General features: G+C 48.8%; 6 protein-coding genes across 6 annotated transcripts; 3 read left to right on the top strand and 3 right to left on the bottom strand.

Moving 5' to 3' along the window:
* Positions 1-134: 134 nt before the first annotated feature.
* BBBOND_0403670 (hypothetical protein) lies at positions 135-641 on the top strand (the record flags this gene model as incomplete). Its single annotated transcript, XM_012914611.1, has 2 exons — positions 135-153; positions 391-641. The coding sequence occupies 2 exons, from the start codon at positions 135-137 to the stop codon at positions 639-641; spliced, it is 270 nt and encodes an 89-aa protein (XP_012770065.1).
* Positions 642-2,031: 1,390 nt separating this feature from the next.
* On the top strand, positions 2,032-7,116 carry BBBOND_0403660 (hypothetical protein; the record flags this gene model as incomplete). Its single annotated transcript, XM_012914610.1, has 1 exon — positions 2,032-7,116. One exon carries the CDS (start codon positions 2,032-2,034, stop codon positions 7,114-7,116), a length of 5,085 nt encoding a protein of 1,694 aa, XP_012770064.1.
* A 664-nt stretch (positions 7,117-7,780) lies between these two features.
* BBBOND_0403650 (hypothetical protein) lies at positions 7,781-9,301 on the top strand (the record flags this gene model as incomplete). Its single annotated transcript, XM_012914609.1, has 1 exon — positions 7,781-9,301. The coding sequence occupies one exon, from the start codon at positions 7,781-7,783 to the stop codon at positions 9,299-9,301; it is 1,521 nt and encodes a 506-aa protein (XP_012770063.1).
* A 380-nt stretch (positions 9,302-9,681) lies between these two features.
* BBBOND_0403640 (optic atrophy protein family, putative) lies at positions 9,682-10,158 on the bottom strand (the record flags this gene model as incomplete). The annotated part of the gene is made up of 1 exon (XM_012914608.1): positions 9,682-10,158. One exon carries the CDS (start codon positions 10,156-10,158, stop codon positions 9,682-9,684), a length of 477 nt encoding a protein of 158 aa, XP_012770062.1.
* Positions 10,159-10,186: 28 nt separating this feature from the next.
* On the bottom strand, positions 10,187-12,455 carry BBBOND_0403630 (hypothetical protein, conserved; the record flags this gene model as incomplete). The annotated part of the gene is given in 14 exon segments (XM_012914607.1): positions 10,187-10,256; positions 10,290-10,352; positions 10,393-10,524; positions 10,563-10,667; positions 10,706-11,044; positions 11,079-11,217; positions 11,252-11,334; positions 11,373-11,428; positions 11,470-11,781; positions 11,831-11,896; positions 11,934-12,010; positions 12,047-12,155; positions 12,197-12,364; positions 12,372-12,455. Coding segments are annotated over 14 exon segments (1,803 nt in total).
* A 55-nt stretch (positions 12,456-12,510) lies between these two features.
* Positions 12,511-14,170, bottom strand: BBBOND_0403620 (DEAD/DEAH box helicase, putative; the record flags this gene model as incomplete). Its single annotated transcript, XM_012914606.1, has 8 exons — positions 12,511-12,696; positions 12,735-12,975; positions 13,013-13,194; positions 13,233-13,622; positions 13,663-13,762; positions 13,800-13,958; positions 13,996-14,047; positions 14,083-14,170. 8 exons carry the CDS (start codon positions 14,168-14,170, stop codon positions 12,511-12,513), a joined length of 1,398 nt encoding a protein of 465 aa, XP_012770060.1.
* Positions 14,171-15,153: the final 983 nt, after the last annotated feature.

Genomic DNA, 15,153 nt, shown 5'->3' with positions numbered 1-15,153 from the left:
CACCGTTGAATGGCAACTAAGTCACTGCAACACTAAATGAACATGTAAAAAGGCATTGTGCAATTTGTGTAATGTTACTGGCTATACCTGGTCTGCGGCGAAATTAATCTTCGCTTCAGAGTGCACACTGTGCGATGCGGCTGTCTGGATTGGGTCGGGTGTGATATCATCGGAATACCGCATCATACTGTAGGTGTGAGATGCGTGATCTGCGCCATCCAGTTGCTGTAGTGATCACAGACCCCTACATGCAAGGCTGCGGTGTTACGTCCTCATCGGATGAGTTGTTGAAGCCTGAGACACCTAAACTCTACGACGCTAACGGATAACGTAAGTGCGGATGCGAAATAGACCTTCAATTCGCACGCAAAGCGGCTTTCTACTGCCCAGTACCGTACGTCCTGGACCCACCCGGTTGCTTCTACCAAGTCTCGGTGAACGGTGAAGTGAAGAACCTCAGCAACATCAGCCAGTCTTTGGTTGCTTCTCGAACTAAGCACTTCGTTACCTTGCGGTTCGACAGTGAACTCATTGGACCTGGGGAAAAGCTGCGCCAGTCGCCGCCACTTGAATGCCGCTGCGTCACCGTCAAAGGCATCGTCCTCTCCACCATCCAGGTTGAAAACTACTACGCCAAGTAATTGGTAACTATGGTGTGATAACTTGTTTGGCAAATAGCCACTTTAATTGTCATAGTGCATGTTGGTCGTTATGTTGGTTTGTGTCTCCAGTGGCATCATAGGTTTTTGTTGGAATTACTGTAGTTGCAAATCCAATAGCATTTTTTAGTCATTATAACTTCTGTGTAAAACATAATGCCTGGTTAATATATTGAAATGGAAATACGTCTCATTTCTTCGTCATACATTTTCTCCTGTATAAACTGGGAAGGTGGGCTGCCACCATTTCCACGTATGGTCACACTTCCAAGCACTGACAACGCCCCTAATACGTAGCAATGAGTAATACCTGGTGATTAGCGATGGACGACACTTATTTCACCGATGTTGATGAGCGACCACCATTCGGTATTTGGCCGTATCGAACAATGGGTTGCGAAACAGACGCCTAGTGCCGTAACTCATCGTCATGTGCTCACGATAGACTCTATGAGATGTTGTGTAATGTTGCAGTACGTCACATTGGTAAATGTGAACTGTGACTGTGTAGGTGCCACCCAACTCAGACAACTCACAACCTAACGGGATGGATGCCATAAAACAGTCCAGCGCCACGTATTGTGAATTCAAACATAATGAAGCGGATTAATATTTAGGAATTTGATTAATAAATAAAGAGGGTTAACAAGTCTGGGCAACCCTCAGCTCAATAAGGTGTCACACCTCACCAGGGTTGTAACGTGAGGATTAGTATAAGAATGCGTGATTAAGCGTGGCCATCGTGACGTCATCAATGCTTCTTTCGCATGAGACTGGTAGTAATGGTTCACATAGTTCGACACTGCAAATCATGTAGTCGTGCCGTCCCTGCGTTTATCTTGGGTGCTGGTTGCCTGGATGTTCACGAAGCACTGAAGAGCAGAGCTCTGAGGAGTCACCTTACGAGGGTAGGATACCTACGTCGTCTAATACCTATAATCGGCGTGAATAACACCATCGTCCCACCACGCTCCACCCCCTCACTCCAGCACAGCTGCCTAGGCCTGTCGCCCTCCCTCCTCAGGTGAGTGGCATGTCTATAGGATTCGTGTGATGGTTCATGGATTTAGGATGATGGTTTACGTGTGTCATTGAGTTAGCATGATGCGTATAGGTGTTATTCAGCGCCTTACTTCATAGCCCTTTCACTCAGGACACTTAGTTGTCTGCCTTGCTGTATTAAGCGGTGTCACCTAGGAGGTGTGATCACTCTAGTGTTTCCCAGTTCACGTAGTCCTGGAGGCTCGCCGTGGAGTTTTGTAAGAGTGGGTTAGAGGTGTGGTCACTCTAGTATTTCCCAGTTCACATAGTCCTGGAGGCTTGACGTGGAGTTTTGTAAGAGTGGGTTAGTGGATGATTGGAGGTGGGCAGAATGGCGGCGCATGGAGTGAAGTTAGAGACTCTCAAGGATTGTCTCCAGTTCTTGGAATGGTTGAAAGGCCGCAAATGGTCTGCTCTGCGAAACCAGCTGTCGGGTCGCCTAAAACGACTTCTGGATAAAAAGTATGAAAATGTTAATCAACAGCAAATTGAAGGCGCATTGTCGATATTTCTGGGTCACGTGTCGACGTTTCATAATAAATTATGCAAAACTGCAGCTAAAAGTGCAATTCAGCGTATTACCGCAAAAGATGCCCTCGAGGCTGTTCTGCAGTGCATTCCCAAACTGCTTTCCGTGATCTACTTCTTGCAATATCATGTGGATAAGAGGTTTGCTAAAGTAGGCGGCGGGGATTGGGCTAACGATATGGTTGGGTCGCTTGCAATGTACGTTAGATTTGGTCCAGATTACTTGAAACGGATGATATCCAATGCCGGGCCAATTGATAAATATCTCATTGCAACAGCCGACACGAATGCTTACGGTGTCATACCTGGGGGATTTGACCCCGGTGAGTTAAAGGAACTTGCCAGGGATGGATATAATCAAGGTTCGCTTATGACCGGCGACCTTGTTAATATTTTCGACAAAGAAAAGAATCCTAATAATCTCTTTCGAGATGTGTTCGTCACGTCAGCGGTGTCCAAAAATTCCGCCGTTGAGATATCGAATGTGGCGAACGCTCTTCGCTTAGTGGAAGACTTTTGTGGAATATTCGAAAAAGTGAAAGGTGAAGATGATTTTAAAAGTAATTTACAAGCTAGGTATCATTGCATCTCGTGGCTAGAATTAAAACGACATTGCAGCAAAATTAAAAGGTCTCTTGGAAGCATTTTTAAAGGCAACCGATTCTCTTTTAACGGTTATGCGAGGCCTTATGATAAGCTTAAAACGGAAGATATTGCCACCAAAATGGCGAAGTGGCTGAAAAACAATTTGGATGCGATTCGAGGAAAATTGAAAATAACGAGTCACAAGTTGGATGTCAAAACATTTGTAACCACGAATTTAATCCCGTACGGATTCACATTTAACGGGTATAACGTAGGAACAGGGAAAAATGATTATAAGGCTCTGAAAAAAGATTGGGATGCTGTAATCGGTGAGCTAAAGAAAGCAAATGAGGGTTTGGATAAGTTGAAGCAGATTTTAGGTGGGAACCAATGTTCAAATGGAAAAAAAGATAAGCAGCCCAAGCGTATTCCTGAGACAAATCCTGAGGCTAAGCCTGAGCCTGAGCCTGAGCCTAGGCCTGAACCTGAACCCGAACCTGGAATTGCGTCTGATTCTGAGCCTGGGATTGCGTCTGATTCTGATGATGACGATGAGACTTGGGGTGAAGATCTTGAGTTTGTAGATGAAGCATTGGGGGATGAAGATGCTGCTCCCATTAGCCCCCAAAAAGAAGCTCCGCCCGTCAAGGTCCCCGATGCCCCTAAGGAGGTTGTATCGGAGCAGAAAGTGGTAAAACCCACTGCCACTAAATCGGAGGCGACAAAGCCTGCTACCCTTAAAGCTGAAGCAACTCCAAACCAAGGCAAGAAGGCGGAGGGAGGACAGAACCAGGGAAAGAAGGCTGAGGGGGCTCCAGATCAACCAACCCAAAATAATGGGCAGAGTGAACTAAAACCTTTAATTTCCCCGGGTGGAGATAACGCAAGCCCATCGTCCGCTGAGCCGCTTCAGCCTTCAAGTGTTGCAAGCCCAGACCCTAAGTGCTCTAATGGTAAGCCACCAATATATCTTGGGTTCGATAGTGGCAAGACAAAATACTGTCCCAGAGATGGTAAGACGTGGGATATCTCTGAACGAAAAAAGCTGCATGAGAAATGGGATGAACAAAAACAGAGCTACGAGTTTAAATTAGAACAAAAGCAGAAAGAGATTGAAGAGAGACTTAAAAGGCAAAAGGAAGCAGAAAATCTTAAAATGGAAGTTGAGGAACGTATAAAGGAGGATGAACGTCAACTTCAACGTGAAGCTATGCTTCCACGCATTGATGTTGTGTATAGGCCGCAAGAGTTATCCGAGAATCTGGATGTGGCATATAATACAGCCGCACAAAGACATTTGAATCGGTTTGTGTCTCCGATGCCATTCGACATTATCAAACCAACAAACCTCGATGCGGTGATAGATGACAGTCACGGGACACCAACAACGGATATAAACGAGCCAGCAATGGGCGGTTCATCGGGCATAGAAGTGAAGGACTTAGACGGGGCACCAGTGCAGAATACAGATCAACTATCAAAGCAAAATCAAGATTATTATTCAACAGTGGATACCATAGGTTCGCCTTATGTTGAGGGGGATGAAATACCGGATCCGTTTTTCAGTGATAAACGACAGACAGAAATTGATAAAGAAATAGAAACCAGTCAAAAAAACATGGATTCAAAATTGCGATACCGATATTATCAGGGATTGGGTGACGCCCAAAACAAATGGAAGAAATCCCTTGTCGACACAGAACAAGCGGAAAAGGAAGAACGGAAAAGACAGATTGATGCCAGAATACAAAATGTCATTGAACGTGTTCGAGAACGGAATGAACGGAAAAATAAGGCAGCCCAGAACCTTGACAAAAAGTTCGAAAAAACAACAGAAAATATATGGAAAACTCAACTGCAGCAAAACCTGGACTACATAGAAGAAAACGTAGAAGATGAAGATGCCAAAAAACGAGTGCAACAAAAACGGTTGCGGCAGCAAAAACAGTTAGATCAGCAAAACGTTAGTCATGATTCCCCAACATCTACAGTCTCCGCCCTTCCAAGTCAGCCCGGCAATCCTGCTCCCGCACCTTCCAGTCAGAATACCGGTGGCCGCGATGGTCATAGGCGTATACCTTTCGTTCCACGGGAGGAGGATTTAATGCAAAGGGGTGACGATGTAATATATCCAGACGTGGTATATTCCGACCCCGTTGATCCCTTTGCCAAGTATGGTTATGGTTTAGGTGAAATGTACACTTCTTTTGACGGCCAGCCTGTGGTGGATAAACGTCGTGAGAAGGAAGAAAAATTACTCAGGGAAAAAAATAAAAATGATGCGAAAAAGAGATGGGTTGAATCCCACCAAAGATTGTATGCACAAACACACGCAAATTCTGGATTTAGTGGAACGCCCACGGGAGACTCCAAAGGCCTCGCGGAAGCTATGCCCTTTCACGATAATGCATCTGTTGGTATTCCCATGGGTATGGTGTTGAAACCTAAAAAACCTGCAATTGCTTTTCCACCGTTGCCGCAAAAAAAGTTCGGCCCCGGTACTCCTGCAGTACCACAAGGCATCGATTTAACAAAAAATAAGCGTCCCACTAAACTTCCGTCGGTGACCACTCCGAATGATACAACATACGTGACTGGGGAGATTGATATTATTCCAATACAACACTCAACAGACATTTCAGGTGCTCCGATTAAGGATGTGACAAATAAAATACCAATAGCTAAAGTTCAAGACACTTTGGACTATAAATTGCTTTTACCGGATCAACCCACGGGCTATCCTATTACAAATTCAAATCAGGATACTCCCGTGCAACAACCGCCTCCAAAATTTAAGCCGTCGGATGTAAGCGGCAGTATCACTTCCGGGTTTATTAGCGACGTTGAATCATGGCGAAAAAAGGAGATTATGTACAATAATATAAAAAGGGATCTTGAAGCGCATAAGAAAGCGTTAGCGAACGACCAGGAACGGAGAATCAAAGAGGCACAACGATACGGAGAAGGATTTAAAAAAATGGTACATATGCACGACGATGACAGGAATCAACATCTACTTGATGATGTACAAGAATCAACAGAAAAACTCAAGCTTCCATCACCACGCAAACTTCAAGATATTGTATATCCCAACGATAAACCATATGTTGCTCCGCCGGTTATTGATACATTGCCCCATGGTTTACAGTCAACTGAAGCAACCGGGGATGTGTCTAAAACGTTTATTGATGTCAAAGATTCCGAGTCGCTTGCAGAAGTCGGCTTGTCCGTCGACGTATTAAAACAGTCACCGTTTCAGCCTCTGAATGACTACGATTACGGCCGTACATTTATGCCGCCGCCGGTAGTAGCAGGGGGTCAACTTGCGAGCACCCTTGATTCACCTAGATTGGTATCAGAGCGAAGCATCCCACTTTTTGCAAATCCACACCTTTGCACTAACCCCTGGTCAGTTTCCACTTCCACTTCCTCCACCGATACACCCCCTCCACCTGCCTCGCCTCCCCCACTCACCGATCATCTCCCCCCGCCCAAAACAGTGCGGGAAATGCTCTACTGGTTTGTAGGGTTGAGTCAATATGGACTTATTGGAGTGGTAACGGAACATGTTTACAGCCTTCTGAGGGAACTTAACAAAGATACTTCCCATCCTACTGATGCCATCGAGGTCACTGGGGATCCCACCACCCTGACCGCTTCCAATGTCACCACCAAACTGACCGAGGCGTGTCTCTACTCAGCCACTGTTATCTACAAGGTCAGGCATAACAATGACTTCAAAGCCTTTTCTACCTTCGACTTCAAATCAGTATATAGTCAGTTCCGTTATTCCTCCGACCCCGCCTGTCTCCTCTGCCAGCTGCGTGACTACGCCTACGCGTGCCACTACCAGTTGGAGTTCCTGAAGGCGCAGTGTAATAGAGTGGAATCTCATGGTGGTTGGCAGAATTGTAAGTACGGCAGTGACACCAAGACATCGTCCCCCCTCCAGGCGTTCCTGACTGACGGCTGGGACTCCGACTTCGACACTCACCTGTTCGACCCGTGCAACCTGTGCCTCAAGAGCAGGATCAGGATGGGATTTAAGAGAGGTGATTTGCCTGAGAAATCACAAACTGGCGGCACAATTTCCACCATCCTGTCTCCCAGCTGCGGCGGTAGTGATCCCCTGCTGACCCTGTCCTCGTACCTCAACTGCATCACCAGGCGGACGCCGCGCACAACCGGGGAGCTTGTATCGTACTTCCATTATTTTGGGAATTCGGTATATAAGGCATTGTCACAGTTGCCTCCGATCTCACCAAGCCTGATACTGCGGTTGCCAACCCACCAAGTAAAGTAGCAAAAAAGCAAAGCGGCTTATTCTATGGATAGCAGCGTAGCGTGGCTACCGTGAGATGCTAAAGTGAGCGCATTGCCGGAGCGCCGTGCAGCTGGGCGGCCGGCCGCCCGCGCAGCCGGCGGCCCCTGCCTTAGGTAAGAGGATCTGTTATGTGTAACATAATAGAGTGGCACGTTAAAGCTTCGACGGATAGCTGAGACTGTACGGAATTGTTATTACGAGAATGGTTGAGATTGTGGGAGACAACGTGGTATTTATCGATATGGTAGCCACTAGAAATAGACACCTGCACCACTTGCAACCCATCGGAAAATGTCTTACTATTATGTGTCTAAGCGAATAATAACAATACACCCGGGCTGACAACGTGCCACCTTCACTGGCCACTTGCCTGCCTCGATGACTCGCGTGCTGTTGAGTGCATGACAGCTTAAGGGTATAAACCAGGCTGCGTTAAGGTATCTCGGACATTGATGCGCTATAACACGCAACCTTTTTGGTGTAATGCCTGCGAATAGACACTTAGACACGACAACGGTGTATTGTTAGGCAACAACATTGTTGTGCACACCCGATATTAGGTTACCTATATGCACACGACCGGCAAATAGAATAAATTACACGCGCGAATAGCAACTACGTAGTCTAATAAAATTTTTTCAAAATGGTGTACAATACGTTGACTGAGGCTCCCCGCAACCTCAAGGAGGGCATTGACTGGTTGTTGGCCGTAAAGAGGAATGATGGCGAAAACGGCTTGCTGGCTATGGGCGCCGCGGTTTACAACTTCCTTGCGGACAAGCCTGTTGGCAAGACGGAGGTGCCAGCTCTCGAAGCGGTCAAACTTATTTCAAAAGAGTTCCTGGAGCAGCCAGAGCTTAGGAACGACCAGTTGGTAAAAGACATCTTGGAGAAGTTCATTAGGCCTATGAACACCAAGCCTAGTTGGCTATCAAAAATGTTCAACCATGTTGAGGAAAGCGATTACACTAACGTCGTTGTAAGCCGTGGTGTCAGCCCTGATGACATCGCACAAGATGTTACTGAAGTTGTGAATGGCTGTGAACACTTCCTGGAAAAGATCATAGTCTTAGAAAAGTACAGCTCCGCCTACAGTTCTGAAGCGACGTGGGAGAAGTCATGTTCCGAAAAGCCGGAAGATTGTGCCGCGGTCTTCGTGGGTATTGCGCCTATGTTATACGCTGGTCTAGGTTATTTGAAAACTTCCAGCAACGCTGGTCCTTTTAGTTTCATGGGTATTAAAAGGAAGACCAACATTGGAGGTGTATTGGAAACCCTGGGTTACGGGGAGTCGAACAGGCGATCTTGGTTGAGTGGCCCAGATGTCACTGAGGCGTTGCAAAGTGTGAACCCAAACATGTTGTCCACACTCTACGAGCTTTCTGGATTCTGGGCTTTCTACGGATCCGGCAAAACTGTGATCCCTGAAGCTGAGCCATCCGTTGAAGGTGAAGGCGAGCAGTCCGTGATCCCCGAAGCTGAGCCAACCGTTGACGGTGAAGGTGAGCAGTCCTTGATCCCTGAAGATGAAAAATCCTTTGAAGGTGAAGGCGAGCAGTCCTTGATCCCTGAAGCTGAGCCATCCGTTGAAGGTGAAGGTGAGCAGTCCTTGATCCCTGAAGATGAAAAATCCTTTGAAGGTGAAGGCGAACAGTCCTTGATCCCTGAAGCTGAGCCATCCGTTGAAGGTGAAGGTGAGCAGTCCTTGATCCCTGAAGATGAAAAATCCTTTGAAGGTGAAGGTGAGCAGTCCTTGATCCCTGAAGATGAAAAATCCTTTGAAGGTGAAGGCGAGCAGTCTGTCATCCCTGAAGCTGAGCCATCCGTTGAAGGTGAAGGTGAACAGTCCATGATCCCCGAAGCTGAGCCAACCATTGAGGGTGAAGGCGAGCAGTCCGTGATCCCCGAAGTCGAACCGTCTGTGGAACCCGCCGGTGAAGAGCCTGTCATCCCGGAGGCTGAGCCATCCGTCGAGCCCGTGAAGCCTGAAGTCGATGACATTGAAAAACCTGTGAAGGTTGCGAAGGCTGCTAAAGTGGCAAGGTCTGTAAAGGCCGCCAAGAAGGCTGCCAAGAAGCTCGCCAAGAAAGCCCGCAAGAGGAAGGAAAGGAAACTGAAGAAGCAGCAGGAAGAACAGGCTCAGCAGGAATCCGCTGAGCAGTGAGTGGCAGTCCTACGACTACTCACCAGTTATTTGTCATTTCAAAATCTGGTGATGGCCACATTTATGTATTAACTTTTAATTTACATCATTGCTGTCGTAGAATGATGGTAGACAGTCCTGAACTTCTACATAATGTTTCTAGTAGCGCCATATGGCGACTACTTTGTTTTAACGTCACACCCATTCATATTATGCGATGAATGCGTTGTGTGGAAGGCAGCGACCAAGATGGGTATTGAGTCTCTAGCCCGGCGAACGAAAAAACTGGCCCGAGGCAAACGTAGGCACTTATAGGACACCATGCAACTTTAATGGCAAGTATTATGGAGTACAAGGGTATCAACGCGCAAGTCTGCTAAAACAGAAATTAATTTATAGTTCTATGCCGCATTGTGTGACGTTTCGTTTTTGCGCTTTTCCAGCTCGTTCCACTTCTGCGCCAATTGCCGGCTAACCTCGTCCCGGATGAGGTGTGGAATTGCTGCATGCTTCGATTCCAGCGTGCCTAGACGTTCCTGCAGCTTTGCCTCTTTTTTGGCCTCTTTGCGCACTCCACGGGCATATTCGGAGAGGACCAGCAGCGTAGCAACGGTGAACACGATGATTTCTCCAAAGAGCTCGGTGCCTATTACAACCGATTTTTCCGGCGATATCCAGGGAGTGGTATCAGGTTCTCCTTGCTCAGCGTTGTAGAACCTCCTCGTGATATATCTATCGAAGGCATAGCTTCTGTTGCCAATCGATATGCATATCCTGCGGAATCTATCGTTGCGACTCGCCCGTTTCTTTAGGTACGACGCCAAAGGCTTCGATACCTGTTTGAGGAATACGGCGAGCAGTTTGAAGGCAGGAATCATCGTATCACATTGCACTTTTTTCGGTAGGTCATGTGCTCCTGTGAACGTTCTTTTCAACAATCTCCCGCCGCATCTTCATGAGTTTCTTGAGTTTACCCCTGCGTTTTTTATGACTGGCGAGTTTTCCCTACCTCCGGCGCAAAACATAAGGCTTTTGCACACGTTTGGGTTGCTGTCTAATCATGGCGGGCCTTCTGCGCTGTTTGTTGCGATGTGTATGGTCAGTTACCCTACCTCAGCACATCCAGACCTTTTGGCGCATATATTTCTATAACTTTTGGTCCTACTCCGGTTGGAGATAACCATCCGAGTCCCGGTATCACGATGTCGTCGACGGGGATTGCGCCATTGCAGTTAACCGTCAACCTGCGGCCATTTAGTCTGAAGTATGGCACGCTACTGACCTATACTTCTTCATAGGCCCCAATAGTTCGTAATCGTCTTTTGTGTGCGGCGGGAAAATGGCGTTACCGGCTTTGTTCCTCATGACATCAGCCGCCGCCACGGACCTGATGTGCGTTTGGGTCGTCGTCTGCAAAGTACCTACCTGCAAACGTGCAAAGTAACCCCTGAACCAATGTAGCATCGCACACTGGCAGCACTGCCTTCTACCAAATCTATGCGGGCCATAGCGCCCACCAGTAGGGACTGCCCAGCGTCAAGGCGTACCGTCGGTGTGTCCATCGTCTTGTTTAGCGCGACGGCTACCATGTCAACGGGCCTACGCAACAACTGCGTGACCGTGGCAGCTACAGGTATGCCGGGAGTGTCAATAAGTTTGAATCCGCCAAACAGTCCGAACTCGATGAACTCTAGGGTGGTTCCTGGTATGACAGACCTGGTCGCACCTCCAATTCCACGCTTCATCTGCAGAGTTCCAGCATCTCTGTTTGCCGTTAGTTTCCCGTTTTTTAACTCACCCGTAGCTGATGTAACTTAGGAAGCGGTTAACGAAGGTAGACTTCCCCACGTTGACCGCCCCGACTATATAGATTGGTCGTGCGTCACCCACTTTGATGAACTCCTTGAGGCGCCTCTCAAGCGCATCAAACCCGGTGCCTGATATATAATGCGGTAATCAACTGTTAAGTACCTTTGGTGCTTGAAACCATGAAGACGTCTGAGTTCTTCGCATTTCCAATGTGCCGTACCATCGAGCGCAGCCATCGTTTAACCCTGCACACTTTAGAAACACTCAAATGCATATTACTAACTCTGGTAGGTCTGTGCGGTGCGGAAGCACGTCAACTTTGTTTGCGATCCATATCACCTGTTGAACCACTTGAAAGGGTGCTCGCATCAAGACAGTACCTCCATCGCCTTATTCCTAATTGCGATATATAGTTCCGGGAGCGCCGTTGCCTCCACATTAGTTATATCTACGAGGTACAACACGACCCCATCGCTCTTAAGGCGGCGTGTCATGTTGCTGATGACTTCCGGCGCCGTCGTGATGCGTGCGCTTGCCGACGTGCGGCGCCTTTCGGCCTCCTCAGGCATCTGCAGCACACCACCAGCATTGCTAGGGGTCGCAGTTACTATCCGTTCCGTCGACATTCTAGAATCGGAGACACCCGCAGCGCTCTGTCTGTGGCTGTCCACCTCACACTGCAGATCCACCCTCTTGTAGTACTGCAGGAATATTGCGTTCACTACTGCAGTTTAGACACACCTGTAGCCTGTAGCACCGCCGACATACTGCTCTCCGTTTGAGCCGCTGGAATCGGCCGTCATCGCACTGTTGCATGATACAGAAAAGCAGGGTGATATGCTACCTTGTCTACTTGGACTCCGTCCGGAACGCGTTCTACCTCGACACCTCCCACTCTAGGAACCTTAGCGGCTCCTCTCGCTGCGCCTGTTGTTAATCTATTCGCCCTTTACCGACCTCCGAAGTCTGAAAGTATACCGGCATCTACATAGCCAGGTTTGCTTGCGTCGGCTGACTGGAACAGGGCACCGCATCCTATACAGCGCTTCGGCAGATTCAGCTCCTTCTGTATGCGTACATGTAGGCGATACTGCCACCGCTGCTTACGAAAAAGGGGTCAACTGTTATGCCAGGTAGAAATGTGTCCGTGTCGTTGTCCAATCCGAAGTCATTGAGCGACTGTTTTTGCACCTCTGTGGCGATATGCCGCGATCTCTGCGGCCTTCCGATGGCTGTTGAAAGCAGCTGTATGTGCGTCGTTCGGCGATGAATCCGCTCTTACCTTCCAGCGACGCTCTGGCGGCAACAGACGTTGCTGCACAGTCGGAAGGTTGCCGATGAGCTTACACAATTGTAGGCATCGCATTGGTCATATTATTGTGCTTTGCTATTACATATTATGTGAGTTTTTAAACCAGCGTTTACGACCGTATATTGCGCAGCAAGTCTTCTATCGACTCCGGGTCGCACTCCAGAGGCTCAATGTTGCACTCGTAGTACTCTTTGATGGAATCTATCAGGTACATTTCGTTCGGGTTGATCATATTGATGGCCATTCCCTTGGCGCCAAAGCGACCAGTCCTTCCGATTCTGTGCAGGTAGGTTTCCTGTAACAGCATGGTGTGTAGACGAGAGGGGCGCCTACCATAGCAATCTTCCTGTCCCTGGAGAATCGCGCCGACCCTGAGTAGAGGAAAGGCAGCTCGTAGTTGACAACCAGCGTGACTTGCGGCACGTCGATACCACGGGCCAGCACGTCCGTGCAAATGAGCACCTTCGTTTCTCCATCCTTGAATTCGCGCATGATGCGGTCCCTGATTTCCGGCCCCATCGAGTTGCTCCCTGCTTGTTTAGACATGGAGCCGCAAAGCAGCGACACGGCGTGGCTGAGCGTCATGCAACTTTGGTAATATTTCGCCATACCCTTGTTCGCGCATCTTGAGCGAGACGTCGAACGCCGTGTTCCTGGAATTCACGAAAATGACCGACTGTCCGATGATCATGCTCGCATACAACTCGCAGAGTTTGTTGAATTTGTCATCGTCGTCAGAGCAGACCATGTAGTGCTGCTGAATGCAATCCAGGGTCAGCTGTTGGCGTTTAACCTGCAAGTTACTTTGCATATAAGCACCCGTAGCCCTACCTGAATCATATTGGCGTCTGGCGCCATGCGTTGTGCGAACTTTTGCACCTCTTCCGAGAAGGTGGCTGAGAAGAGCAGAATTTGCACAGGGTGCCTGAAAGAAAGCCTAAACTGCATGACCTGTGGTCCCATGTTGTTATCTGGGTTGACAAGCTCGTCTGCTTCGTCCAGGACGATCATCCGCGTGTTCTGGAAATCGATGGTGCGTTTCCGAATGAACTCCAGTGTCTTTCCCGGGGTTCCGACGTAAATGTGGTACTCCTCGCCACGACCATACGGGACACACTGCGGTACGCCTATGAAATACTTTATCCGCGTGAATTTCCCCAGTTGCGCCAGCACTTGCACGTTTTGCACGGCGAGCTCCCTCGTTGGACAAAGACAGACCCCCTGCGGCATATGGCCGTGGTGTTGGCGATTGTGCACTCACCTGGATCGCTGGCATATTTTCATTTACACAGGAGAGCAACGCAAGGGAGAATGTGGCGGTTTTTCCCGAGCCATTTTTGGCCTGCGCTATAAGGTTGGTGCTGCGTGGCGTTAAGTTGTCATCACCTTAGACCGTACCTGCTGTTCGTTATGAGGGGCAGTGCAATTTGCTGGATGCGCGAAGGCTTGATGAACCCCTTATGCTGCACACCTCTGAGCAGCGAGGGCGAGAGCATGAGGTCGGTCCATTCCAGGTCCTGCTCCTCCGCATATACACCGTTGACCTTGATAGCATCCCTATTATTGCCTTATTGATTCTGACGGTTGCACTAACTGTATCTCGTCGAGGTGATAGTGTTTCGGCTTTTGCTGTTCGATCTCCACGGCTGAGGGCGTGTGTTCGTTTTATTTAACAGCGTACCTGTTTCCACTTGTGACGGCTGTTTTGTGACATTCTCCTTTTCCTCCGGCTCGGTTACCGTCGGTTCCGGAGATTTTTCTGGTGTCATCGCGCTAGTCGCCTCAGTTACCGTGGGTTTCGTCAACGTCCGGAACGATTCCTCACTACTTGGCTCTTCCACAGTCGGCTCCGGAGGTTGTTGTACACTCTCCACGGTCAGCGGCTCGTGTACCTCCCGTAGTGGAGATTGCTGGAGTGATCCCTCACTACTTGGTTCGTAGACTGTTGGTTCCGGGGATGGTTTGACACCTTCCGCAACAACCGTTTCGTGTACTGTCCGTCCCGCAGATTGCGGCATATTTTCCTCAGTGGCCGGCTCCTCTACCGTAGGTGCCGGTGATCTTTGGGGAGAGCCCTCACTACTTGGTTCGGGGGATGGTTTGATAACTTCCTCAGTCGCCGGTTCCTCTACCGTAGGTGCTGGTGATCTTTGGGGAGAGCCCTCACTACTTGGTTCGTAGGATGGTTTGACACCTTCCTCAGTGGCCGGTTCCTCTACCGTAGGTGCTGGTGATCTTTGGGGAGATTCCTCACTACTTGGTTCGGGGGATGGTTTGACACCTTCCTCAGTAACCGTTTCGTGTACTGTCCTTCCCGCAGATTGCGAAGTAATTTCTTCAGTGGCTGGTTCCTCTACCGTAGGTGCCGGTGATCTTTGGGGAGATTCCTCGCCAACAGGTTCCGCGACGGCATCAGCGGCGATAACTACGCTTACGGCAGCTTTTTCACTACCCTCCTTAAAATCACTGACTATCGTACTACTGTCCATTTTTAAAGGTGAAAAGTTGGTACGTGTGGCTGCCTTAGTGCGGGTATTCAAGCCCGCGACCCGCCGTGTTAGCCGAGTCGGGAGGCCTCAATTGCTCCTCCCCCACCACACCCCGCATTGTGACATATCTAACACGTGTTTAGCCGCGGAACCCGGACAGAAGGCCGCTGAGCGTTCGGAAACTGCGCCGACCTCAGAGGCCGACTCAAACGAGCTAAAGAACGTCGCCGGGAGACGGCATACAAAGATTTTCGGTCAAACCA

This window comes from Babesia bigemina (genome assembly GCF_000981445.1).
Source record: "Babesia bigemina genome assembly Bbig001, chromosome : IV".
Lineage (NCBI taxonomy): Eukaryota > Apicomplexa > Aconoidasida > Piroplasmida > Babesiidae > Babesia > Babesia bigemina.
The sequence above is the reverse complement of the archived record's forward strand: the minus strand, read 5'-3'. Positions and strand labels throughout refer to the sequence as shown.